Genomic DNA, 27,968 nt, shown 5'->3' on the forward strand with positions numbered 1-27,968 from the left:
GAGACGTATTAAATTGATTATGACAGTGTTTGCCTTTTATATAGAAGTCTGTTGTAAGTTATGATGCAGAGTAAATCAGGGATTAGGCCACCATAGGACAATGGCTTTTACATTTCCCTTGCAAAACAGAGTGTATCATTCGAAAGGTGTAGCAAATGACGTCATGCACATGTGACAGACGTACAGTATAGTAGATGGATCCCCGTGCAAAATGTTTCTCACATGCATCATTTGATTGCAGACTGGCTTGGCTATTGTATGATCAAGCATCTTTTAACGGCATAATCATTTATATTTGCAGTTACACTTTGACGTGTTCTTTAATGGTTAAGCATCTTGGACGTTGTACAGTAATAAAATGCCAGACATTTGCAGCAAAGACCTTTATAGGCTTATAGTGAAAAACTAAAGTTATTTTTGAGGTAAACTTTAAAAAAACAACAGTTATAATAATTATGTATTTATGTATTTTAATGTCTTTGATATGTGTCATTTGACAGTATTATACACTACAGTAAGATTTTTTTTTTTTTTTTTTTTTACAATTTAAAGAAATTAATACTTTTTATTGAGCAAGGACACATTAAATTGATCAAAAGTGAAAGTAAAGACTTCTTAAACACATTTCTATTTCAAATGACTTCTTTTGACATTTCTATTCAGAGGTATCACGGTTTCCACAAAAACATTGAGCAGCAATGTTTCTTGAGCAGCAAATCAGCAACATTAGAATGATTTCTGAAGACTGTAATGAGTAATAATGCTGAAAATTCAGTTTTGTCATCACAGGAATAAATTACATTTAAAAATATATTAAAATAAAAAGTTTTTTAAAAAACATTTTTATTTTATCAAATAAATGCAGCCTTGATGAGCAAAACATTCTGTCTAAAAACATTTTTAAAAATAATACCTGCCCCAAACTTGTAATAGTTATTGTGTGTTTGATATGTCTTACAAATTATTTGTCACTATTGTTTATTCATGAAGAGTTCATTGTTTTCTTCCCCACATTGATCTTTCATGCTAGGTCACATGTGTTGGACATATAGTGGGGGCCATTTTGGCAGACACACAGGCTCATGCTCAGAGAGCAGCCAAAGCTGTGAAGATCAGCTATGAGGAACTGCAGCCTGTGATTGTCACTATTCAGGTTTGTATTTATGTGTGCACATACACACAATAGACTTAAAGTGGTGACTTAAAGGGATAGTTCACCCAAAAATTTAAATTAGCCCATGATTTGCTCACCCTCAAGTCATCCTAGGTGAATATGAAATTCTTCTGTCAGACGAATACAATCGGAGTTATATTAAAAAAATTCCTGGCTCTTCCAAGCTTTATAATGGCAGACAGTGAATGGAAGTGAAGGCCTTCTGAAGCGAAGCGATGAGTTTGTGTAAGAAAGATATTTATATTTAAAACTTTATAAAGTAAAATAACTAGCTTCCGGCCAAACAAACATACGGATTCGACTTAAGTCTAAACGCAACTTATGCGAGTAATGTCACGTACTGCTGCTATTTACGCTACGCCATGACACACCACGTTACTTCTGACGTCATAAGTTTCATAAGTTGCGCATTAGGCGTAAGTAGACTGCGTATGGCCATTTGGCCGGAAGCTAGAATTTTACTTTGTAACATATTAAATATTAATATTTTTCTCACACAAACGCATCGCTTCGCTTCAGAAGGCCTTTATTAACCCCCTGGAGCCGTGTGGAGAACTTTTATGATGGTTAGATGCACTTTTATGGACTTATAATGACAGAAACTGCCATTATAAGGCTTGGAAGAGCCAGGAATTTTTTTATTATAACTCCGATTGTATTCATCTGAAAGAAGAATGTCATATAGGATGACTTGAGGGTGAGTAAATCATGGGCTAACTTTAATTTTGGGGGAACTATCCCTTTAAAGTTGCATATTGAACAAAAGTAAATGTTTAAAATTAAATTCTGATAATGGCTACAGACCTACAACTCACTTTTGGTTTTCGACCCAGTACCACTGATCTACTAGCCTCGTGAGACCATCCTGATCTCGCGAGCTTGAGCAAATCCATCTGGCGGAGTCAGGTTACTGATCTACAATATTATTGCAAAACATTTGGTTATGTGATCTGACCTCTCACCATTACTTAGCGCTTTTCCTGCTGTCATCATTACATAAAAGGGTTTTTCAAGGTTTTCAAAACAACAAGCTTGTACAAGTTCAAAAATACACAGAACGCATAAAGATAAGCTTGACTGGTTTGCTAACATGTTTGCGTTCACTCTTTCAAACAGGATGCTATTACCAACAAGTCCTTCTATCAGCCGGTGAGAAGTATAGAGAGAGGAGATGTTGCACAAGGATTCAAAGACTCTGATCACATACTGCATGGTATAGCCATGTTTCTATTTAACCCTAATTCTCCTGTGCTTGTTAAACAAGAGTTCCTCACGGGTCAAAATAACCCCAAAGCCCTAAAATTTTACCTTTTTTTTCTTTCTTTTTTTTCTGAAAGCTTATTTCATTTCATTTTGATAGTTTTTTCTATTTTTAATGCAATTTTTTTTGTAGATTTTTTTGTTCAACAGTGGATGTGATTGGATATCTGGACTAACCAGCAGACTAATCACATCACAGCATCTCGAATGTAGTTTTATTTCTTCTGAAATGCCTGAGCCAAAGCCTGTCATCAAAATAATTTGGTTTAATTCCCTCCCAGAAGCGTTATGTCTGTGCGCTCTGAGATGAAACTCCTTTATGATGTAGGAAAAAAGAGTCAAAGGCGTCCTCGATTGCAGCAACTTCCGTTTTTACTACAGATATTTTGGGCCAATTTCCGAGGAAGAAAAAAGTTGGAAACGATGCTATATTCGCATATGTTTTATGCGATATTCCAATATTTGCGCATTCACAACTTTGGATGGAAACATAGCTTGTGATACACTGCATCAAGCCTATTTCTGAATAAAGAAAGTATCTAATAAAAGAGTCATATTATTTAAAAGCATATGTTTATTAATGAAACAGGAAGTCTGTACCTGATTATAAATGTGCACAAATTATGTGGTAGATGTGCAGGTTTCTCGCCCAGCATTTAAATTCCTTGAAAGATTCTGTTCAGTCCTGTTTCTCTTTAATTTGATGAGCTGACTCCAAATATGTGATTCTGCAGGTGAGATGCACATTGGAGGACAGGAACAGTTTTATTTGGAGACTAATTGCACGCTGGCTGTCCCTCGTGGAGAGGATGGAGAAATGGAGCTGTTTGTTTCCACACAGGCGCCCTCCAAGACTCAAGTAAACATATAACATATTTACTTTCTTACTTTATAAAAGAAAATTAATTGAAATGAATAAAACAATTATATTTAATTAATGTACATTTAATCTAATAATACGTCATATAAAAAATATTAATAAATAATATCATTATTATTTATATTACTATAGTTTAATAATAGTCATAAAATAAAACTCAGTTAAATAATAGATGGATGGATGGATAGACAAGCAGAGATTAAATAGATAGATAGATAGACAGACATACAGACAAGCAGATCATTAAACAATTAGATATAGACAGACAGACAGACAAACAGCCAGCTAGATAGATAGATAGATAGATAGATAGATAGATAGATAGATAGATAGATAGATAGATAGATAGATAGATAGATAGATAGATAGATAGATAGATAGATAGATAGATAATTGATTAGGAACAAAAATGTGACTGGATTATTAATGTTGCAAAATATAATGTTGATTGTACTGTCCTTATGGAAATGACTTGCTGTGTTTGGCTCAGGCCCTTGTGGCTAAAGCTCTAGGAGTGTCTGCCAACCGGATCGTGTGTCGTGTAAAGAGGATGGGAGGAGGATTTGGAGGGAAAGAGAGTCGGAGCACCATTCTCTCCACAGTGGTTGCTGTTGCCGCGCATACGTATGAGAACTTACAACAAATGAATGTAACAGCGTCGATGTGCCTCATTGTGTAAGTTGAAGATTTTGTTTTGTCTTTTTCTTCCAGGGCCAAGCGACCGGTTCGCTGCATGTTAGATCGCGATGAGGACATGCTGGTCACAGGTGGTCGGCATCCATTCTTTGGTCGTTACAAGGTGAGAAATGTTGCAAATTAGCCAAATATTGTCCATGTCCTTGTTAGACTTTTCTCAGACACGATCTCTCTGTAATCTCATGTCTAGGTTGGTTTCATGAACAGTGGAAGAGTGATGGCACTTGATGTGACACTCTACAGCAATGCAGGCAATTCACAGGACCTGTCATTGTCAGTGAGTGGCCATCCCAAAGTTTTGAACATCTGTTTCCCCCTGGTGGTCAGTGAGACACATTACAAGAAATGATTACCCTCCAAGTCTAAAATTGTGTCTCAATCCACAGATCCTGGAGAGGGCACTGTTCCACATGGATAACTCCTACAACATTCCTAACATTCGTGGCACAGGCTACATGTGTAAAACCAACCTGCCATCTAACTCTGCGTTCAGAGGCTTCGGTGGGCCGCAGGGCATGATGATCGCAGAGAGCTGGATGAGTGATGTGGCTTTGAGCTGTGGTCTGCCGGCAGAAGAGGTTCGTACTGCAATTCACTCTCTCTCTCATAGTCCACACAGATCACTTGTAACAGGATCCTTTACTAATTCCAGGTGAGGAAGTTGAACATGTACAAGGAGGGAGATCTCACGCACTTTAATCAACGTCTGGACCAGTTTACCATTAATCGCTGCTGGGAGGAGTGCATGCAGATCTCAGACTTCAACAAGCGCAAGGATGCAGTGGAACAATACAACAGGTCTGAAATACTCCTAGATATCAAGCTGAGAGTTTGTGCTGTTTAACGAGACTATTTTGAGATAAGTGTAGTGGAAATTAAATTAAACTGTTTTTGGTGCCTTTTTGACATTATAAGATAAAAAATTAATTTACTAAAATGTAAATAAATAGTAAAAAAAATTATATAAACTCAAAATTTACAAATAATACACATTATTATGTAAAATGTATAATAATAAAATCTATAAATAACTAATGAAAAATAAACAAATGAAATAAATGTTTATGTTTTATTTGCTCTATCATATTCAATACACTTCAGTGTCAATAGAGCAGCGTCAGAGTTATTAACTAAAGCTAAAATACATTTTTAAAAATAATCATCAGTAAGATCATGTTCGTTAATTGAAATAAAACTAAAATAAAACTACTGTAATATTAGATGACAGGCTTAAAATTAAAAGAATGATAGGAATGTTGTGTTGGCATCTAACTGAAATGAATGAGTTTGAGTTGAAATAAAACTAAAATAAAAATTATGAAAAAAAACTAAAAACTAATAATGACAAAAAGCACTTGTAAAAATGACTAAAACTGAAAATATAAAAAAGAATTGTAAATTAAAAATATTTATAAATACTATTACAGTATAGTAATAATACTAAACTGACACAGAGCAGCAGATGATGTAATTTTTATGAAGGGATTTTATTTGGATGTTACTGTAAATATGTTCAGTTCAGGTACTGCCAAGCTTGTTGGGTAAGAACTGCTGTAATCTTGTCATTCCAGGCAGCACCGTTGGACCAAGAGAGGGTTGTCCATCATTCCCACCAAGTTTGGCATCAGCTTCACTGCTGTCTTCCTCAACCAGGTCAGCCCTCTTCCTCTCAGGCTCTAAATAATTCTTAGAAAGAGGTGATTAGGTATATAAGAATGTGATGTACATTTCTGATTCAGGCAGGAGCATTAGTACTTGTGTATGCAGATGGTTCTGTTCTACTAACTCATGGTGGAACAGAGATGGGACAGGGCCTGCACACTAAAATGGTCCAGGTAACACACACACACACACACACACACACACACACACACACACACACACACACACCCTATGTGTATACATACATACATATATATATATATATATATATATATATATATATGTTGATCAGAGCTTTTTATATTAATCTTTGTTTTGTGCAGGTGGCCAGTAAAACTCTTGGAATCCCCAGCACAAAGATTCACATCTCAGAGACCAGCACTAACACAGTTCCCAACACCAGCCCTACGGCCGCCTCTGCCTCCTCAGACCTTAACGGCATGGCCGTCTATGTAAGGCTCATGCACCAGAAATTCAAATTTATGATGCGTTATGTACACTGCCTTTCAAAATTTTGGGGTCAGTAAGATTTGTTTTAAATCTACATTAAATTTATTAAAAGTAACAGTCAAAACTTTTACGTACTTCAACTTTCTATTCATCGAAGAATCATAAAAAAAAAAAGTTTCTGAAGGATCATGTGACACTGAAGACTGGAGTAATGATGCTGAAAATTCAACTTTGCAATCACAGTCATTTTAACCCTTGTGTTCTGTTCGATTTCTGTGTACACCCCTTATGGACCGGGTCAAATTGACCCTAATTGGATTCAATGCAATTCCTCAAAAATCACACTATGAAAAACAACAAAGATTTAGATACAAACTGTAAACTTTTAATATCAACATTTGTCAAACATTACAAAAACATTATATCTGAAAATATGATTAATGAAAATGTTTTTAAAACATTTTTTAAAACAGTTTTGTTTTGACAAAATTGGAAAATAAACAGTATACTGATTTTTTTGCATATATTTTTTTTTTTACTTTTTTTTTTTTTTTTTACATTTTATGCTTTGAACATCATAACTGAACAAAAAAAAATGGCTGTATAATGAAAATTTTTCATTTTCCTAAGTTAACTTTCCCTAGTTTCCTAAGACCTATTTTCCTAGTTTCATTATTCACTCACTGGGAAGTGAGAAACCAAACATAACAAAAACATACATCAAATAAATGTTTTTTATTTATTTTTTGGCTCTGTGAAGCTGCCTTTGAAAATCCTACACAAAAGTTTTGGTTAAAAGCTAGGTATATAGATATTTTGAATATTGAAATGAGAGCTTATTTTACTATCTGTGTCTGACAAAGATTTTCATCTGTAATTTGCAAATAATTCTGAACATTTTAATTTTAGCTTTTTCAAGTGTGTTTGGTTAGGGTTAGAGCACTTTTAGATGCAATTGCACGTTAGAACTGGAGTTGAAGTGCCCTGACATACAGAAAATAAATGTTTTTATTTTGTGTCTGTACAGTTGCTTTTGAATGGCTGTCTATGAGGGTCAAATTGACCCGCGAACATCACGAACGTAACAGTAATTTTGTTTGTATATGTCAAAACACATCAGCATGTTGAAACTTTGCATGCATGTTCATCATGATAAATGAGAAAAAGTCACAAAATATCAAGAAAAAAAACAAAGGTTAACCAGTATTTCCAACAACTTGAAAATCGAAACGGGTCAAATTGACCCGCAACATAACACAAGGGTTAAAGTATATTAAAATACAAAGCAATTATTTTCAATTGTGATAATGTTTCATAGTATTACTGTATTTTTGATCAAATAAATTCAACCTTGGTGAGCAAGAAACATTAAAAAATATTCAAATCAACATTTGTCATAATCAGTAATTCCACGCAAACTTGTAATGTCCCATAGAATGCTTGCCAGACTTTACTACAAAGACTTCAGCCTTACAAAGACAAAAACCCCAAAGGCTGCTGGGAGGATTGGGTCAGTATCTAGCTTTTTTCATGTAATTATTTATCAAATGTTTGAATATATATATATATATATACTGTATACACTGTGTATGTGTATATTTGACATTTTGTCTATTGCAGGTGAAAGCAGCCTATTTTGACAGAGTAAGCCTGTCTGCCAATGGATTTTACAAGTATGTTAATTTCTTAATATTTTCTTCAGCTAATAAACTCATCAAATTATAATACATTTCAATAAATTTGATCATTGTCACATTTTACAGTGCTAATCATGTTGGTCCTCATAGAAATGAGAGGTATAATTAATCCGATTATATTTGATAGGACTCCAGATCTTGGCTATGACTTTGACACAAATTCAGGAAGGGCATTTAACTACTTTAGTTATGGCGTGGCCGTCTCAGAGGTGGAGATAGATTGTCTAACTGGCACACACAAGGTAATGGCAAAGTTAATTGTGTCTTTATTATGTTCAAATGCCAGTTTTACTGACCACAGGACATCTGGTCTACATAACAAATTACATATTTGAGATGCAAGCTAAAAAGTTAAATCTCTCCTGTCAGAATCTTCATACGTCCATAGTCATGGATGTGGGCAAGAGTTTAAATCCAGCATTGGACATTGGACAGGTATTTCATCTAAAATGAATAAAGCAGATCACTCAATTGTTATTTCATTATGAATATTATCTGATTTATGGCTGCGTGTGCAGGTGGAGGGCGGGTTCATGCAAGGTTTAGGCCTGTTCACGCTAGAGGAACTCCGCTACTCCCCTGATGGTTACCTATATACTCGCGGACCTGGCATGTATAAGATTCCCGCATTTGGGGATATTCCAATTGAATTAAAGGTCTCGCTGCTCAGAGACGCTTCCAACGAGAGGGCCATCTTCTCATCAAAGGTTGGTCGCACCACAACAACCGACTTCACACAGTAGATGATAGTTTGTGTCTGTTAACCTTTAAGGCTGCGTGCTTGTGCTCAGGCTGTGGGCGAGCCTCCTCTTTTTCTGGCGGCCTCAGTGTTTTATGCCATTAAAGATGCCATCACTGCTGCCAGGGCTGAGTCTGGCCTGACTGGACCCTTCAGACTGGACAGCCCCGCCACTCCTGAACGGATACGAAATGCCTGTGAGGACAAGTTTACTAAACTGGTATGTAGTAACTTTTTAATGCTCACAGAACTGCAAATTAAACATTGCATCAAATCTGAACAAGGATGATTTCAGACTGAAGATGAATTTTATTATACCTTCTCAAATCAAGTCAGACACTACTGTTCAAAAGTTTGGGCTCAGTCATTTTTTGACAGAAATTAATATGTGTATTCAGAAAGGATGCATTTAATTGATCAAAAGTGACAGTACAGAAATTTACTCTGTTACAAAATATTTCTGTCTCAAATAAATACTGTTCTTTTGAACCTTCTGTTCATCCCCAAAAAGCGCAACTGTTTTCAAAGTTGATAATGAGCAGCAGATCAGATATTAGAATTATTTCTGAAGGATCATGTGACACTGAAGAATGGAGTAATGCTGAAAATGTTGCTTTTCCATCACAGGAATAAATCACATTTTAAAATATATTCAACACAGTTATTTTAATTTGTAATAATATTTGATGAGCATAAGAGACTTATTTCAAACACTTAAATCTTATGGACACCAAACTTTTGAATAGTAGTATATATAAAATATATTTCAAATTACATTTTATGTGGTTTAATGTTTGATATCATATCAAATGCTTCTGATAGGGCCTAATGAAGTGCTGTTGACCTTTAAATACATGTCTGCGTGTGTGTGTGTGTGTGTGTGTGTGTGTGTGTGTTTGTTTTAGTGTCCTCCTGCGGATCCTGGCACCTTTATTCCATGGGCAGTGCATGTGTAAGACACAGCAAACTCAATTTAAAGTCAACATGAAATCAAAATGGACCCTAGTATGTACATTCTTAATGCACATTCTTTGTCTTGTGGAATGATTCATCGGTGCATGTTGTTCCAAAGAAAGTCTATAATCTTCAAATCAAATTGTTATAGCTTACTGTTCCCCTGAAACAACTTGCCTTTCCTGCTGGCACAAGCTATTGAATAACGTTAACCATTTGCCAAATAACTATTTAAGCATTGCACATTCGGTCGACTTTTCACAATCCACTTAATTCCTGATGGATAACTTCAAGTCCCATTCACACAGGTGTTGCAAAAGGAAATTTATGTTGACTTTAAAAGCTCTCAGCATTCAAAATGCACAATAGTGAACACAGACACTAAGTGATGAATGATAACTGCCAAAGAAACGGAACGATTGAGGATTTTGTACTGAGCAGATTATACTGTGAAAAAAAGCATTTGTGTTTTTATCAGCTCTCTGTGCTCTAAGCGAAGCTTAGCTAGCATTATATGAACATACTAAAAGTGTAAAAGGTAATTTTTTCATCTAATCCCTTTGTAGAAATACACATTTGTCACCCAATATTATTAATCTTTTTTTTTTTTTTTTTTTTTTTTAAATTGTCAAAAGAAAATAGGGGGATAACAAGATAAAGTTGTCTGGTCACGTGATCTCAACATGATAGAAAAGGGAAACCACTCTCATGTAGAATCAAACAGCTTTTTCTAATACACGGGTACTACCGTATCTTCAACTAATGTGAGTGTACAGTACAGCACAAAAAAATGCTTAGTGCCACTTTAAATACTAACACCACCCATCTAACAAAAATGTTCTAAGAACGTTTTGCTAATGTTCCCATTAAGTTCCCAGAAATAAAACTTTAAAACAAAATGGTCAGTTTTTAAAATGTATTTAAAAAGTTTTTTCTTGGTTATGTGAACGTTCTTCACACATTATGAAAAATTTATTTTTTAAACTTTCTGAAATAAGTGGAAGCATTTAAAAAGGTGTCCAACTTAAACATTTCAGAAAAATGCTCTACGAACAACGTATAAATAAACGTTTTTCTGCTAAGGTTTTGAGAACATTATTAAAGACCAGATACGTTTAAACAAACATTCTATTAATGTTACTGAAGGAACTTAGAGAACCTTGCCAAAACGTTCTAAGAATGCTCCCTGTTAGCTGGGTAAATACCAATATTATATAGAATTTGAATGTACTTATGAAAATGTAACTCAATTATGGTTTGTTACAATATAAATAATAAATGATAGTCATAATTAGATTACTTCTATGCATATTCATATGTAGGCTCAATGTTGTATATTGTTCCAAATTATGATTTCTCAAAGATTTAAGAGTTCTTGTTAATAAATGATTTATGTATTTGAAAAAGTGCATTACACCTCACAATATTAAATAAAAGCCTGTTCTCACATACAGTTCTTGTTAAGGTTGATACCCTATTAAGTTTTTTATAATGGTGTTTGTCAATGAAAAGCTCTCTCCTCTGAGAGTGACCATGTATTCGGTACAATCTTGAGAGATTCTGGACATTCTTTGTGTTCCCTATGACCTCATTCCAATCACTCCATTAGCTGTGGAGGTCTGTGATGGCAGAAGAGGGTGCTTTTGAAAGCCTGATGCAATGACTTCAATCTGTAAGTGTAAAGGAGAGGATTAAACACTCAATTTGCATGGAAGAGAACGGCTGTTGGCAAAATCACAGGACAAAAGTTTGCCAGATCCACTTGTGTCTTTTCATGTTAAAACTTAACAGACTGGAACCCTTGTTTCTGTTCAAATTCTGGGCTTTCCAGTTTTTCCTGAGGTCTGCTGGCATTTGGGCGATTCTTTGCATGTATTTAAAGGGATATTTCACCCAAAAATGAACATTTTGTCATCATTCCAAGCCTGTATACATTTTTTTTCTGCTGAACCCAAAAGAAGATATTTTGAAAAATGTTGGTAACCAAACAGTTAATGGGCACCATGACTTCCATACTAAGTTAATGGGGCCCATATCAACTGTTTGGTTACAGACATTCTTCAAAATATCTTCTCTTGTGTTCAGCAGAAGAAAGAAATTCATACAGGTTTAGAACAACTTGAGGGTGAGTAAACTTTTCATTTTTGGATGAACTGTTACTTTAAACATGTTTAATGGATTTCTCAGGTGAGATTGATTTTAATCTGCACAGTTTGCTAAAAATGCTGTGAAATAAAAGTGGGGAAAAGAGTTTGTTTTTTAAATGCTTTAAATACATTTTAAAGACTGTATCAACCCAAAGTGACTTGATGGTTCAGGGTTTTGAAATGATATTTTTCCTTGCCAATTGATTTGCTCATTGAAGAACAACAACAACAAAAGGCTACAAACCAAGCCTCCCATACACATATGAATATAAGTTACAGAAGAAAACTTCACACTGTTTAACAAATTACAATAACAAAGCAAATTCAGTTAAATATTAACATTAAAACATGCAAAAATATAGTTTTATGTAAATATATGGAAACTATTAAAACGGTGCAAAATACTTCTGAATGTCGGCAGTTATCTATAATATATCTTAATATAAAACTGCGTGACCAGAAAACTATATAAAAAAAATCGTAGTGCTTTGAAGTGAAATGTGGTTCAGTTTACTAGCAGCTGGCAGCTGCACGACTAGTTGAGTCAGGTCAGTTAACGTATGCTCAGGTAATGTTCATGTCTTGTGTGTCATTTTAGCCTTAAACCAAAGCGGAAATTCGTCAGAGAACATTTGGGGGTTTATCTGCGCAGGTACAGAAAGTGAACGCGGTTTCAATGAGCTGAAATTAACACAAATATCCGTGATTTCCGGTGGGAATATACGGAAGAGAAGTGTTTTCTGCGCTACGTGGCCACCTGTGACAGCAGCAGCGCCTCGTAGTGACAGTTTGTTTGACATGATGGAGTTTGACAGAGAAGAACATGGCAGGGAGAGGACCGATAAAAACTGCGAGAACGATATTATTAACACCGAGAATCACGAGCCCGGCACTGAGGAAGACCATACATCATGTGAGGATCATGAAGAAAATCAGAAGTCTTGGAGTTTGGAGAGAAAATGGGGTTTCACATTACAGGAGCTCTTCAGACTTGCGCTGAAATTCTTTAAAGGTACAGATAATGAATTAGCCTAGACTTTCACTTTCCCTTTTCTGTTTGTCCAGTAAATGTTTACAACTTTATTCTGTACCGTCACAACCTGCAGTCATGTAACGTTACTGTTTCTTTATTGGTAGCAAAACAAAATTAAAGTCCCTTTACTGTGACTCATTGTCTAGATACATTGTAATAATAACTCCACCCATTCAGAAACTGGAAATGCCACTGATAATAATAGTGATTCATGATCTCCCAGATGTTGTCATTATTTCATGATGATTTCTACATGTTTTGTCCCACACAGAGATGAATGGGAAAGCCTTTAATCCAACATATGAAGAAAACCTCCGTTTGGTTGCACTACACAAGCAAATCACTCTTGGCCCTTATAACCCAGAAGCATGTCCAGAAATTGGGTTTTTTGACTGGCTGGGAAATGACAGAAGGTAACAGAGGATTATGTATGTAATGACTGTTTAAGGCCAGTATAATTATCTCAGTACAATAAAAATGGCATTACCCTGGTATTATGATATATGATATTTGTAAATTCCATGAAATTTGGTAGCATGATACATACACACATATATTTGGTAGCATGCCATGATATAATACACACATAAAAAATCAAGCATTGTCCATTTTGATTTCATGGTGACTCTAATGCCATATTGCACAACCTTACAATGTCTATAGAAGCTTCATTTATCACTGCATTTCTCAGGAAAGAATGGCTACGGCTTGGCAGCATGGCCAAAGAGGACGCCATGGAGGACTTTGTGAAGCTTCTGAACTCCTGTTGTGCTCTGTTTGCACCATATGTGACATCACATAAGATTGAGAAGGAGGAACAAGAAAAGAGACAGTAAGTTCTGTATTAGTTAAAGTGCCTGACGTTTCTCATAATGTAGTCTATTAAGAATTGTAGGAAGCCCTTTTTATTCTGTTTGTGTGTGTTTAGAAGAGAAGAGGAAGAACGTCTCAGACTGGAGAGAGAAGAGCAGGAGCGACGGCGGCTGGAAGAAGAAGCACGACGCAGAGAAGAAGAGGAGATGAGGATAAAAGAGGAGGAACAGAGAAGGAAAGAAGAGACAGAGAGGTTACAGATAGAGCGGCAAAAGTGAGTGATGGTAATCTATAGATATATTGATTTTGAAAGTAATCTTATGCTCACCAAGGCTACTTTTATTGGATCAAACACAGTAAAAACAGTATAATACAGATTGCAATTAAAAATAATAGTTTTCTATTTTAATATATTTTAAAATGTAATTTATTCCTAATGACAAAGCTGTCTTTTCAGTATCAGTGTCTCATAATCCGTTATTACTCTAATATGCTGATTTGGTGCTCAAGAAACATTTCTTATTATCAACGTTGAATACTGATATGCTGCTAAAATTTTTTGTTGTTGTCTAAACTGGATAGATTTTTCTCCAGGATTCTTTGATGAATAGAGTTTTTTTGAACCAATGAATCAGTGAGAGAGTTTCAGTTCTCTGTTGTTTCTGTAGAGATGACTGCTGCTTTAAAATGTGTTGTTAACTTCTAGTATATAACATCTGTGTGCACAGACAGCAGATCATGGCTGTTCTGAATGCACAGACGGCAGTGCAGTTTCAGCAATATGCCCAACAGCAGTGTCCAGACAACCCAGACCAGCAGCAGTTACTCATCAGACAGCTGCAGGAACAGCACTACCAACAATACATCCATCAGGCCCTTCACCTGCAGCAGGTACAAACACACCTGGAGACATTTACGGAAACTTCTCATCAGGATCCTGGTCTTAGGTTGCTTCTTTATGATTTCAGATGGCCTCGCAGGAAGACTCAAATGCGACTCAAACGTCAGAAGCTCTTCCTGCTCCTGTCTTAAGTGAAGCAGTGCCCAGCTGCAACCCCAACAACCAATCAAATTCATTAGAGAATCACGAACAACAGTCAGACTCAAAAGCCTTCCATTTGTGTGTAGAAGGGACAACAGGCGGTATGTTTTATCAAACTATGCAAGTTCTTGTCTATTTTCATTTTCTATTTGCAGCTAAGAAAATTATACACCACAATTTGAAGTTTGATTATTGTTTTATTTTTTTTTATGTTTTGGAAAGAAGTCTCTTATGCCTCCCAATGCTGCATTTATTTGATTAAAAGTTAAGTTACAGTAAAACAATAATATTGTGAAATAGGAATAATATTTTAAATGGTTTGTTTTCTATTTTAATATATTTAATGTTATTTATTACTGTGATGGCAAAGCTGAATTTTCAGCATCATTACTCATTTCACATTTCACATTACACATTAGTCTTCAGTGTCACATGATCCGTCAGAAAACATTCTAATATGCTGATTTAATGCTGCACAACTTATTATTATTATTAGAGTATTTTCATTTTTGAAAAACATAATGAAATAGTTTTTATTTATGTATATTAATAAAATGCTTTTACTAAATTAATATGAATATATTTATAGGCTTATATATATATATATATATATATATAATATATATTTTTTACATACAATAATAAAATATGATAAATATAGATTTGTAAAATAAAATAAAACAATTTGCTTTTAGTTTAGGTTCAGTAAGATTGTCTGAAATTAATATTTTTATTCAGCAAGGATGCATTGAATTGATCAAAAGTGAGAGTAAAGATCAAATAAATGCTGTTCTTTTGAACTTTCTATTCATCAAATAATCCTGAAAAAAATAAAATGCGGTTTACACAAACATGTAAAGCACAACTGTTTTTAAACATTAATTATAAAAAATGTTTCTTGAGCAGCAAATCAGCATATTAAAATGATTTCTGAAGGATTATGTGACACTGAAGACTAGAGTAATGACTCCAAAAAATTACAATATTACTGTTTGTTACTGTTACTATGTTTTTTTTTAAATAAATGCAGCCTTGGTGATCATAATCCTACTGACCCCAAACTTTTGAACTGTAGTATATACTGTAGATATATTTATTTATATTAATAATAATTAGTTTTTTAAAGTTGGGAACACTAAGTTTATTCACACATATAGTCGTCACATTACTTGTCCTCTTACATTCATTTATTTTTCTTTCTTGAATGCAGAAGTACCTATCATTGCTCCCTCTATGTGGACACGGCCTCAGGTGAAGGAGTTTAAGGAAAAGGTGTTGCACGATGAAGACTCTGTGATCACGGTGGGCCGAGGGGAGGTGTTGACAGTACGGGTGCCCACTCATCAGGATGGCTCACACCTGTTTTGGGAATTTGCCACCGATCACTACGATATTGGTTTTGGGCTCTACTTTGAGTGGAAGGACTTGACCGTTCCAACAAACAGCAAAAATGAAGGAGATTCTACTACTGACGCTAATGAAGGTAAGAAGGTGGATTTCATAGACACATTAATAAAATATGATTACATGTTTATTATTAATTCAATTCTATCCTAACTAAAGGCACAGCACAAGCTGAAAAAGAGAAACTGACAGAACAAAGCAGACGTCCGCTGGTAAATGAGGTGGTTCCTGTTTCCCGTCGTGACAGCCACGAGGAAGTTTATGCAGGCAGCCACCAATATCCTGGTGAGGGAGTTCATCTTCTGAAATTTGACAATTCCTACTCCCTCTGGAGGCCAAAGGTTGTCTATTACAGAGTTTATTACACTAGATAAATATCAACAGACCAGGTGCTGCATTCACTATCTCTAACTTTGAGAATACCGTGTGAGTCTTGATTCAACAGAGGCACAGTATTGTGCTGTTGAAATATGAAATATAAGAAATATGTCGTTTTCTTCAAATGCAAAGGTCTTTTCTACTGAAAGATACATGAATCCTGCTTTTGGTGTCATGATCAAAAGGAAGTCCTGTTCTTTAGTAATTTATATATTTTTCCATGCAAGAAAACCCAAATCTTATGTTTATTATGTTGAATCAATGAAGGAGTGGTGTATATATATAGTTTTTAATTGATGTGATTCAAGCACTTTAAAGTTTGAAAAATCATTTATTAATCCTAAAACAGATGACATTTTGCCTTATACAGTAGTGGCCAAAAGTGATGTCTGGACTAGGAAAATTGATATCTTCACCTTTTATTCAAAAACTATAAAAAATGTCTTAAAGATTTTGTAAGCATATTGCGTAGTTGTGCTTGAAATCATTTGTGGGGTTTTTTGTGATAATGCAATTAAACATACCAAATTATGCAGACATAATTTTCGGCAAGGCTGTCATACAAAGAAATTATATACGCATGCTAAAACGAGAGAACAAACAAAATATTAATAACTGATTGGTTTCCTGTGAGCTTTTTGTTATTCTATGCATTATTTGCATAGTAAAATAAACAATGTAGCTATAGTTAACACCTTTTTTTGCCAAATAATTTTGTTAGATAAATGCCTTAACCAAGTTTAGTGCTTTATTCTTCCCTCATATTTAAAATATAGAAAAATATAAAATATTTTTCTCATATTTTGATGGTTTAATCAAACTTGTAGGGTCATTAAAAACAAATCCCCAAACCAATCACTTTTGGCCACTACTGTATTTCTTTGGTGTATAGGATTGTTTTTCTTTTTATATTGTTTTGTGGGTTGTTGAATAGATCAAGCATTAGATAATGTAATAATTTGTACTTTTTATATTAAGGCCTAATCGTAAAACATTATACTTTTCCGTTTATATGTTAATTGCAACTGGAGGTTAGGATGTTATTGACCTCTTGAAAGTTAAATGATTGTTATGTCTATGTTTGCACAGAATGTTTGCGTAAATGTGCATACAATGTGCACTTGTGCATAAAAGCAAGTCAAGAACTAGTGCTACTACTACTACAACTAGACTCCAAAATGTCTAGTTCCTAATGACTTTGTTTGGCTTTCTAGTAAGGGTTCATATTATTATATTTATAAGACAAGTAAATACACATACATTTATATTATATGTGTATTTACTTGTCTTAAGCATACATGTCTATCCTGATGATACTGAAGCATATATGAAACTATGCAGATGCCACAATATTGCACACTACAAAGATGCAGAGATAGTGTGTGTAGACACAGATGAAGAGGTAAAAACACTAAATACTTTGGACTATCAGTTCAGATAATTGTTTTAAAAATTTTTATAAATTTTTTAAGAATTATAAGTGGCAGCTAGGTGTAACCATGTCCGTGGTGAGGGATTTTTTTCTTTTTAATTGTCTTTTTTTGTATAAATAGTATAAAACAATTGTCCTAATGACATCTGGAAGTGTACTGATGTGGGAAGTCCCACAACGCAATCAAAATCTTTAACACTGTGAGAACACTATTTTTTGTGAAATAAATGCTTTTATACCCTACATAAGTGTGCATGTACAATATTTAAATTATAGTTTTAATTATTTAGCCCTGTGTATGATTATCCCATTTTTCCACATTGTTCCAGCAATAAAGTAAAAATGATACATTCAAAATCACAAAGTCAGGGATATTATCAATAATAATCAGATGTAGTAATCATACCAATTCAATTTGCTTGGTAATAAAACAAATGAAAAAATAGCAAGTTAGGAATTAAATATGTCCATCATAGTTTCATCATTTAGCTTTCAGGAGTAAATATTCTGTTCATCTTTAGTTAGGTGTTATAGCAGCACTCATAGCACTGTGTAAAGCACACAGCAGCCTGATTTTGTCCTCTTCTCTATCTGTAGCACATATCCACTGCCGCTTTGGGCTCTCCAGCTGAAAAGCGTTTCGGACATCTGAAAAGATTATAAAGAAGTTAAAGTGTTTAAATGTATATGTTATAATATTATATTATAATTTTAAAGTGATATATTTTATATATATATATATATATATATATATATATATATATATGTGTGTGTGTTGTGTTATAACTTCCTGTGTTATGATAACATCCTGAACACTGCATTACAGTACTAATAATAGCACATACACTTTGTATCTGTGATTTCCGTGAGATTTAGACAGTGCAGAGCCACAGAGGTGAGAAAGGTGTGAGTCGTGTTCTTTGCCAGACAAAACGGCACGTTTGACACACTCTTCTCTGTGAGCACGAGAGCATCATTGAACAGAAACATTCCCAGGTCACTCACATGCTCATACATCCTGAGAAAAAATGAGAATAAATACATCACAGGTCAGTAGGGTTTGCTTGAGTAAATCCGGTACCTTGATAGAAAGTTTATTTCTTTATTACAGACTCCAATATATTGAGTTTGATTTGAAACTATGTTGTTACTATTCATTTACAAAAAAAAAGGTTGGCTTCAAGTAGACAGAGGCTTTTGTTTCTGTCATTTGATCTCAGGTCAGATACTACCTGAGAGAGGAAGCAATGTCTCCATTAAGGCAGCTCAGTAATGCCACATCCTGTGTGGTTATCAAGTATCTGCTCCCCTCCAACAAATTCTAAATAAAGTACAAAAATAGTGTGTATGAGCATACAGTGAGTGCACTGCAATTGTGTATGGCTGTCTATCACAGACTTTTGTTGTTTTAAATACAGAAACCTTGCCTCGTGACCTTTAGTGGCCTGTGAGAACCTGATCTCTGTGCGTAAATAACTGGTGCAATGACTGTGCAACTTACTGGGCAGCTTTGAATTGTGCTCTGTGCCTCCATGATTCTCAAGTTTCGATCCAGACTCTTTTTCAACTGGGAGTAAAAAACAAAGCACTGTTTTAAAAAAGTGACATGACTTTACTCGGAACACCCATACTTGGAATTTGTTCTCTGCATTTAAGCCATCCAGGTTAGTGCACAAATGTGATGTAAGGCAAATTGAAAAAATCCAATACTTCGTTCAAATCATTTTTTTCCGAAGATGGTTTCTGTCATTTTAGATAGTTATCATGCTGATGTCCAGTAAGTTTGGTTTTAATTAGTTATTTGATGCGATAAAAACAGGCTGTAACATCATGATTGACAGCTGTACATAAAAGACTACAAACTACTACTCAAGACTACAAACGAGGCGTTTCAGGGAGTTCCGAAACAGTGCTTACTGATATAGAGAATAACTCCCTTTTGAGTGGACTTTGTGCTTTGTAACTTTGTAGACCTTTTTTAAATACTCATACAGCAATATTACACACTAAAGAAAGTTGCAAATGTAAACAAGCATAATAGGCCATCTTTGAGGTGAAAAGATACATGTTCATATTTATTCACTGAACACTTTTTTTGTATCACACCTTGTGTATGAAGCCTCTGTAAGTCATCAGCGAGTTAAGGGCAGATGATAACTGTGTGTAGTCTGGGTGCTCAGGCGGTGTGTGTAGCGTTAATGCCTGAAGCAAAGTCACATACTCCTCCACCCGTGCGGATGGTGTGAGAAACAGCTCCTGGAGACTGGACATACAATAGGAGTGTTGCTAAGTCGCTCTTGTACAACTTTTTTTGCCAGAACACTACCAGATCTTTAACTCTACTGTACCTCAGCATTCTGGTAGCAACGGTCCGGTCGTGTCTCTTCAGAAACGTGCGGAATACTGGAAGCATCTCACGACACTACAAAACATATACAATATTACATAACAGTTATTTTATATTTACAATAAAAAAAAACTGTTTATTTTAATGTTTTAAAATGTAATTTTTCAGTAGCATTACTCCAGTCTTTAGAGTCACATGATCATTCACTGAAATCATTCTAATATGCTGATTTGATGCTCAAGAGATATTTCTTATTATCAAATGTTGAAAATACATTGCCTAATATTATACGCTGCCTAAATTTTTTTCAGGATTCTTTGATGAATAGAAAGGTCAAAAGAATATCATTTATTTTTAAATATATTTTTGTAACAATGTTAAAGTATATAAGAGACCTATCAACATTGACACTTAGTCATGAGGGTCTGCAGGGATCTCTATGTAATTTCCTGTTTTGTTTCCGTACATTGCTCGTACCACATGACTGATTTGGCAGAAAAGTTTTTCAAATATTTATACATTTTTATCAAAACTGCTTTGCTTCTAATAACAATAAAATATAATAGCAACTACTCAGTAAAGAAAGAATGTCATTCTTTTAACCCACCCCCACCCTATTATATAAATTTTGACTTTATTAAAAAATCTATCAAAATGCTTTTTAATTTAGAAATTAAAACATTTACATCACTGAAGAGGTTTATTCAAGTCCTTGTATACATTTATTAGGGTTTTTTTATGTATAAAGAGAATATTCAACATTAACATACCTTATCTATAGTTCTCAGAATGGTAGAATAGTTGTTGAAAAAGTTAGTGTAGACTCTTAACTTGGTGCAAAACTTGACACAAACATCCCCCACACACTGCAGCGGAGCCCACTCCTCCCACCTCTCTGTAAGCTCCTTCAGAAAAACACTGCAAGACCATTTGTGAAAGCCAGAGAATGAGAGAGTAACAGAAAGAGAAATTTATATGTGGAAACAGCACGTCCAGATTTTGCCGAGTTAGACGCGTTCCTGTATTTTGTTGACCCTGAAACAACATTCCTGTCTGAAAATGTAATCCTGTCTACATCCCTACCCCTAAACCAAACCTTACCCAGGCCATAAGTTATCCCTAAAATCAGGGAAATAATAGGTGAATAACACTTGACTTGACATCAGTGTTGGGCAGTAACGCGTTACTAGTAACGCGTTACAGTAACGCAGTTACTTTTGACAGTAACTAATACTGTAACGCATTACTTTTTAAATAAATTAACTCCGTTACCGTTACCATATGGCGCGTTAGTCCGTTACTTTTTTAAATTAATTAGTTGCTGGAGCGGCTGAGAAGTGTGCGCTGTCATTACACAGTACGAGAGCACTGAAGAGACTGCTAGCATTATACAGAGCGAGAGGACACCGGAGGACACATAACAAACTCACTGGCTGAGTTGTTTACGTACACATGAGGCAGCGCGAGCACGGAGATTACAATCTGCACGGAGAGCGCTGAGCACTTGATGCGCATTTAAAACACAGACAGCGAAACGGTATGAATACAGAACACTTAAGTACACATTGCCATATCATTGTAAAGTAATTAATTTTTTGACTAGAGCTGCATCAGCACATTCAGCAGAGAAAGAACAGAAGCTTGCCGTCGAGTCTGAGAGGAATAACATTAGTAACGGCTAACTTACCTCAAGCGATTAAAGCAATGTGACAAAAACACACGCAGACCTGACCCACATGTTTTTAATGTCGCAATTGTTACCATCTATTTGCATTAGTTTATATCCAGCTGGTCACTTTTATGCATTCATTAGCCGGCGAAGTTGTATTTTAAAAACTAGTGACGTGATTGATTGCTTACATTGATATGTTCATGCAGCCGACATCAAGTCTAATCAAGTGTTCTAAAATTTAAGCAAATAAAGTGAAAGACTGTAATATAGGTCTACATTTATGTAATTTTAATGCTCTGGCCTTTGCAGATATTTAAATATGGCCATCTTCTTTAAGCTTGAATCATATAAATGTCACTTTACAATAAGATTACAATTTTAGCATTAAATATGGTTAATAAATGTTGTAGAAGTATCATTCATTGTTAGATGTATTTGTATCTCCTTAGTTAATGTAGGCCTACTATGAATTAACAAGAATGATCAAGGTACAATTGTATTGCTCAAAATCAAATATTAATTCATGCAGTAAAAACCACAGTGGTAAAAACGTATACTGTCAGCTGCATGAAAATATCAATGTTGAGAAAGCAAACAAGTCACTAGCTTTAAAAATGCTTGTTTTGTTATTTATTTCAGAAATCCTTGATATATTCAGTTTGTGCTGGTCTGACTTAAATAAAATAGTGTTTAAAAATTACTTTCTGTTTAAGTCAGTTTTGTGTTTGTATAGACCATAACGCATAAAAGGGCATTAATGGGAACATTTAAGAACTTTCTTTAAAAAAGTAACTAAAAAGTTACTTTTAACAGTAACGCATTACTTTTTGGTGTAAGTAATCAACAAAGTAATTGAGTTACTTTTTGAATGAAGTAACTAGTAACTGTAACTAGTTACTATTTCTTAGTAACTAGCACAACACTGCTTGACATAAACTCTAAACTTGTCCCTCAAATCAGATTGGTTGATTGGAATATTGTTCCAGGACTAACAAAGATATTGATGCAGGAACATGTTGCACTTGGTTCTGCGAGGAAGAATGGACTGTATTTTACTTGTTTGCCTCCAAAATGTCCAGCAGAGGGCAGAAGAGGCTGATTAGATTGACTGAGCTGATGATGGCTCGATTGGAGTCCAGTGCCGCTCTGAGAGGTGTGTAGAACACTGTGGCCACCGCTTGAAGATGCCTCACGTATGTTTTCTCACTATTCAAAAGCTCTTTGCACACAGCACTGCGTCTATCTGCATCACTTAAACCCTAAAAAAAAGACATTTTTAAGGCATTTGGTAAACCAAATGATCTGAATTATAGAAAGATTAGCACTAACATTTGGAGATTCTGGACTGGGGAATGGATCAATGTTCTTCACACCACTGTTGACTGATGACCTTAGTAGAAAGTGTCCCAAGAAGTCTAAGGGATCATCCTACAGCATGACAGTAAATCAGTGAATTCAATATAATGCAGCGATAAACTGATATTTACTGAACAGAATGTTGTTGTTTTTTTGCTTACTGGAGTCTCGTTCATCAGAGCCACGAGCCCACGAACCAAACACTGCATGACCTCGGATTTAAGGGAAATGACAGGCATCTTTATATGATCCCAGAGGAATAGACCTGTAATAGCCACGCAAACAAAGAAAACGGTTTGAATACACACACAGGAAGTAAATGACGTAACTGTGTTTTAGGCTTTGTTTTAATTTTTTGACTTACCCAGGATGCGGCCTCTGATCTCTTGACATATAAAGTCCAGCTGTGGCCCCAGCTGTTTCCGTAGTTCCTTACAGGCTTCTTCTATCCATTCAGCCTGTCTGCACCAGCTCAGGAGGAGGGTCTCATGCAGATACACCAATGGAGGAAACTCACCAGACCCGGACCACTCACTGAGAACTAACAGAAATATAGAGACCGCTTCTTTAAAACACTAAGATAATACTTGACTGAATTCATGTTTCTCAGAATCTTTTTTTTTAAAGTAAAATCAAACAAGTAATTTAAAAAAATTAATAAAATAATATAATTATTATTATTATTATTAGTAGTAGTAGTAGTAGTAGTATTATTAACATGTATATTATTTTATAATATATATTGTATAAATATAATATATAGAATAATTCTATAATTAATGCTAAATAATAAACAATGCTATAATTAAATATATATTTTAAAATAATAATTGATATATTTCATAATCTTAAAAAAAAAACTAAAATGAAATAAAATTTTGTTATTATTTTTTTGTTATAATAGTTGTAATTTATTATTTAATGAAACATGATTTTAAGATTAATTAACATTAATATGATGTAATTCAGTTGGGCTGAATAAGGAATGAAAACTAACATTATACCAGGGAGCATTACAAAAAAATTATTAAAAAGTATCCCAGGATGCACCTTATGAAGTTGGTTGAATGGACAGAGCTTGCAGAGCTTTAATTTCTAAAGGTCTTAGTCTTGATTTAAAAATGATTGGTCACAGACTCACAACATTATTTTACTTCCATTTGTTATTTCATAGGTTTTATGACTGTGCTATTCTAAAATGTGGCAATAATAATGTGTCCAAACTTTCGACTGAAAGTATAATACAGTAGATCACAAATTAACCGACATATCTGAAACTCACTGTGCTGGTAGGAGCCCGTGCAGATTCCTGTGGGAGCTCTGACATTCAGACCAGTCAAAACAGACAACTTCCTCATCAGATCCATCCCTGCAACTGAACGATCAATACAGAACAACATCTGAATAAAACATATACAGTAAATGTCACATGGAATGGCATCTCAATGGCTACAACCTGTGTCAAGCCAGTACTGAACTGGGACAAAACAGACAAACTTTACCAGAAGCTCCCAGGGGAACAAAGATGTCCAGACTCCCTCCGTCTGAAGCAGGAACCACCCAGCCACACAGTTTCTCCCAGAACTCCCTCACACACGGCTTCAGCACTGTCTTCTCAGTAATGCTCAGTCCTGGGGATAAAACACAATATATATAATGTTATGTTATGCAGGGTGTTTTGTTGTGTTATGACAAAACATAATGTTGTTATAACATGTTATGTTTTGTCACCTTTTTTCGCCTTTGGCTTGCTTAGTTGGGGACATTTAATTTAATATTCAGCAATATTATTGATCTGCCTGCATTGACACCATTTTATGAGAACTGAACTGAGCTGGACGATGACATCACGGTTTTCTCTAGAGCGGCTATATATATAAATGAAGTTCGAACACCTTTTTTAAAACAAAAATGAACCATCACTGAACTTACTTAAGCTGGACTGTGATGCTTATTTTCTTCTAGAAACAAACTTTGTTGCATTATTTTCCTGTTTTCTCTTTAAAGCTGCTTTGAAACAATCTGTATTGTAAAAAGCACTATATAAATAAAGGTGTCTTGACTTGACTTGTGATAACTTGTTCATCATTTACAGCTACATTTTTTATCTTTACAGTTCATTGGAGCAATTGAAATATTTGCCATGAATTTGACAGTAGCTCTTTTTTTTAAGGTTATTAAAAAAAAAACCTGCCGCCATAAAGTTAGAGAATGTTCCAGAAAATCTATTCCAGCAGTGAAATATTCCATGTTAATGAAATTATGTTGAATTAATCAGGGAAATTACCATCTGTGAGAGTCAACTCCTCTGTGCTTCCTGCCACCAGAATGCCGAGACTTTGCATCATCCTGCCTTGGATCGTCCTTTCCGCCAGAGAGAGCAAAGCCTCCAAGGTCATTCCTTGTGAGTCATACGGCAAAACCACCACAGACACATGCGCCGCGGCCAGAAGCAGCTAGAAAAATGAAGTTGAGATCCTTCAGTTCATAAACAACTGTCTAACATTCAGAGATGTAACTGAATGTCTTACTTCATATCCAGGGACTTTGGATGACACAAGCAGGAAATGAGGAAGAGGACGGTAGGAAGACTTGACTGGTTTGCAGAACAGTGAACTGTAAGGTAACAGCATTTTCAGGAATAGGTTTCCATTATTGTTGTTTGACATATAAAAAAGGTACTAAATATAAAAAAAATAATGCAGAGATTTCCATCTATTAAATCCTATAACTGACCTCATAGTTTTCACTACACTGGTGGCACATGTGCTCTCAAGAGTATTATTCATCCTCAAATCAAGCCACGGTTCTCTTATTTCCACACTAGAGAGTGAATTTTCCAATCGACACTTTTCCTATGAAAAAAAGAGAAAAATTACCCTATTGTGTATATTTTCTGTGTATGTAATACAAGACTAATATTGTGTTACATAAACGTATCTAAGATGAAGATAAAATTAACATAATCATGATCAAAATGATCAGTGATTAAATTTTTTTGGTCATTTAGTTTTAGCACTTTAAACCACGTATTTGTGCATGTGTATATACAGTATATATATATATATATATATATATATATATACCAATTAAATATTTATTTTATTATTATTTAGATGACATGCTTGTTGATAAAATCTTTTTAGCTATAATTATATCAGTGTCTCACCCCAAGCTGAACAAGAGCAGCAGTGAGACTCAGTGGCTTATGTATAGATGATGTGCCCAATTTACTCGTGTTTAACCATGCTCTCCTGGTCTTCAATGCAGCCTCTGTGGAGAAAGCAGAAGGGAATATGAGGACCAGGACATCTGCCAAATGACATTATTAGCCTCAGATCATTTACATTACATAAAACTCTTTAACCTCAATCAGATAATTTCATGAGGGCATTTACAAGCAATGCTGGAATCCCTGGTACTTACTTTTATGCTCTGCTATCTTCTCTCTGATAGTTTGTCTTATCTTGTGCTCTCTCCATCTATCCTCTTGCTCCTCTGGTGCTGTCAAACTCTCATTCAAGGTACCATAGACATCTTCTGCTTCCCGTGCAGTCAGAATGTCTAAACTGGCAGTGCAGGCCACATAATGTCTTTTCCACGCTCCGTACTCATGATCTGATGGGCTGTAGGGAAGAAACCATCCCAGACGGATGCACTTCGGAGACCACAGACAGTCCTAGAATCACACAGAGATTGCAGTGTGAGTGAGTAAACATGTCTTTGACATTTCTGGCAGCATTCTGAAATTGAATTTCAGAAGATTTTCAGTAACAATGTTTGAGTGAAGAGACTGAGAGAAATGTGATAGAAGCTCGGTATCTAAATGAAATGCACATTACCTGCTCTGCCAGGAATCTCCAGTGCCAGCACACCTGTGCTGCGGCGCAGACGTCTCGAGGACTGAGGAAGGACATGATGTAGAGAGACAGAAAGCGAGGCAGCACTGCCGTGAAGTCCATTCGAGTGATGGGGACTGATTCTGCCAAACAATCACTGGTGAACCTAAAATCATAAGAAAGTCATTGTAATTTGTATGAGAAAGTGGAATTCCTGTGTGTGGTGAGATATCAGATATTATGCACTGAGAATTTACTTGAGCTGAGTTTTGGAGCATCTCCTCAGCAGCCGACAAATAAATTCTTTTCTTTGACGGTCTGTCCACAGGTCAAACCAATGGAGGATGAGAGTTGTTCTTTCCTGAAAAAGCTGCACATTTATTTAGTTAGATTAAATGTTGTTAATCTTAAAATAAATAATTTAAAAGTAAAAAAATATATATAATTATAATAGAAAATAAATAATTTTGGTTACACTTTATTTTAAGGTGTCTTTGTTACACTATACATTCAAGTAGCCTACTGAGTAATATTAAGTAACTACATGTTTTGGTTGGGATTAGGGTTTGGGGTCAGTTGCATGTAATTAAGCATAATTTATACTTTTTACTATAGTAAATACATGTAACATATTTAACAATGACACTTAAAGTAAAGTGTTACCATAAGTTTTTTCCCCCGACCTGTTGGTTACATGCTTTATTTGTTACAGGCGTCCATGAACTGAATCTGGTCTCTGTGCCGTCGGACTGCGGCTGTCTGTAGTCACTTCCATTCATCTGCCAGTGATTCATAAAATCAGAATTCCCGCGTTTTTTTTTTTTTTTACTTATAATAGGTTCTAAATTCCACAGACGTCATTCTAACAGTTAAAGTAATTAAAATAGTCCAAAACTATCACTTCCCGGTTTAAATAAAATAGCAGACGGAGAGTCGGAGACGTATTTGTTTTATTTGCAAATGCGCTAATTATTATAAATTCTGCCAGAGTAT

At 35.0% G+C, this 27,968-nt stretch overlaps 3 protein-coding genes across 3 annotated transcripts in view; 2 read left to right on the forward strand and 1 right to left on the reverse strand.

Annotated features, from left to right (window-relative positions):
• xdh (xanthine dehydrogenase) overlaps positions 1–9,633 on the forward strand; it is a 33,830-nt gene extending 24,197 nt beyond the window's left edge. Inside the window, exons 19-36 of the mRNA XM_056242236.1 lie at positions 1,031–1,153; positions 2,291–2,387; positions 3,169–3,293; positions 3,805–3,938; positions 4,026–4,113; positions 4,201–4,287; positions 4,397–4,588; positions 4,663–4,808; positions 5,582–5,663; positions 5,750–5,845; positions 5,996–6,124; positions 7,558–7,632; positions 7,743–7,795; positions 7,947–8,061; positions 8,189–8,254; positions 8,338–8,526; positions 8,611–8,778; positions 9,464–9,633. Of these exons, the coding sequence (XP_056098211.1) occupies positions 1,031–1,153; positions 2,291–2,387; positions 3,169–3,293; positions 3,805–3,938; positions 4,026–4,113; positions 4,201–4,287; positions 4,397–4,588; positions 4,663–4,808; positions 5,582–5,663; positions 5,750–5,845; positions 5,996–6,124; positions 7,558–7,632; positions 7,743–7,795; positions 7,947–8,061; positions 8,189–8,254; positions 8,338–8,526; positions 8,611–8,778; positions 9,464–9,514 (2,016 nt within the window). The 3' untranslated portion in view covers positions 9,515–9,633. The remainder of the gene's footprint in view (positions 1–1,030; positions 1,154–2,290; positions 2,388–3,168; positions 3,294–3,804; positions 3,939–4,025; positions 4,114–4,200; positions 4,288–4,396; positions 4,589–4,662; positions 4,809–5,581; positions 5,664–5,749; positions 5,846–5,995; positions 6,125–7,557; positions 7,633–7,742; positions 7,796–7,946; positions 8,062–8,188; positions 8,255–8,337; positions 8,527–8,610; positions 8,779–9,463) is intronic.
• Positions 9,634–12,264: 2,631 nt separating this feature from the next.
• On the forward strand, positions 12,265–16,760 carry zgc:162964 (uncharacterized protein LOC560569 homolog). Its single transcript, XM_056242247.1, has 8 exons — positions 12,265–12,671; positions 12,964–13,105; positions 13,384–13,524; positions 13,621–13,779; positions 14,234–14,396; positions 14,474–14,648; positions 15,758–16,030; positions 16,111–16,760. The coding sequence occupies exons 1-8, from the start codon at positions 12,458–12,460 to the stop codon at positions 16,323–16,325; spliced, it is 1,482 nt and encodes a 493-aa protein (XP_056098222.1). The 5' UTR covers positions 12,265–12,457; the 3' UTR covers positions 16,326–16,760.
• Positions 16,761–18,162: 1,402 nt separating this feature from the next.
• LOC130076928 (epithelial cell-transforming sequence 2 oncogene-like) lies at positions 18,163–27,836 on the reverse strand. The gene is given in 22 exon segments (XM_056242233.1): positions 18,163–18,409; positions 18,607–18,779; positions 18,994–19,082; positions 19,263–19,328; positions 19,868–20,024; positions 20,110–20,183; positions 20,879–21,078; positions 22,811–23,039; positions 23,104–23,208; positions 23,298–23,401; positions 23,501–23,677; positions 24,419–24,511; positions 24,639–24,767; positions 25,424–25,592; positions 25,668–25,752; positions 25,873–25,991; positions 26,306–26,409; positions 26,563–26,815; positions 26,979–27,141; positions 27,233–27,345; positions 27,659–27,799; positions 27,801–27,836. Coding segments are annotated over 22 exon segments (2,910 nt in total). The 3' UTR covers positions 18,163–18,278.
• Between the last annotated feature and the right edge of the window lie 132 nt (positions 27,837–27,968).

Source organism: Rhinichthys klamathensis, unplaced genomic scaffold, assembly GCF_029890125.1.
Source record: "Rhinichthys klamathensis goyatoka isolate OS25496 unplaced genomic scaffold, OSU_Roscu_1.1 h1tg000716l_1, whole genome shotgun sequence".
Taxonomy (NCBI): Eukaryota; Metazoa; Chordata; class Actinopteri; order Cypriniformes; family Leuciscidae; genus Rhinichthys; species Rhinichthys klamathensis.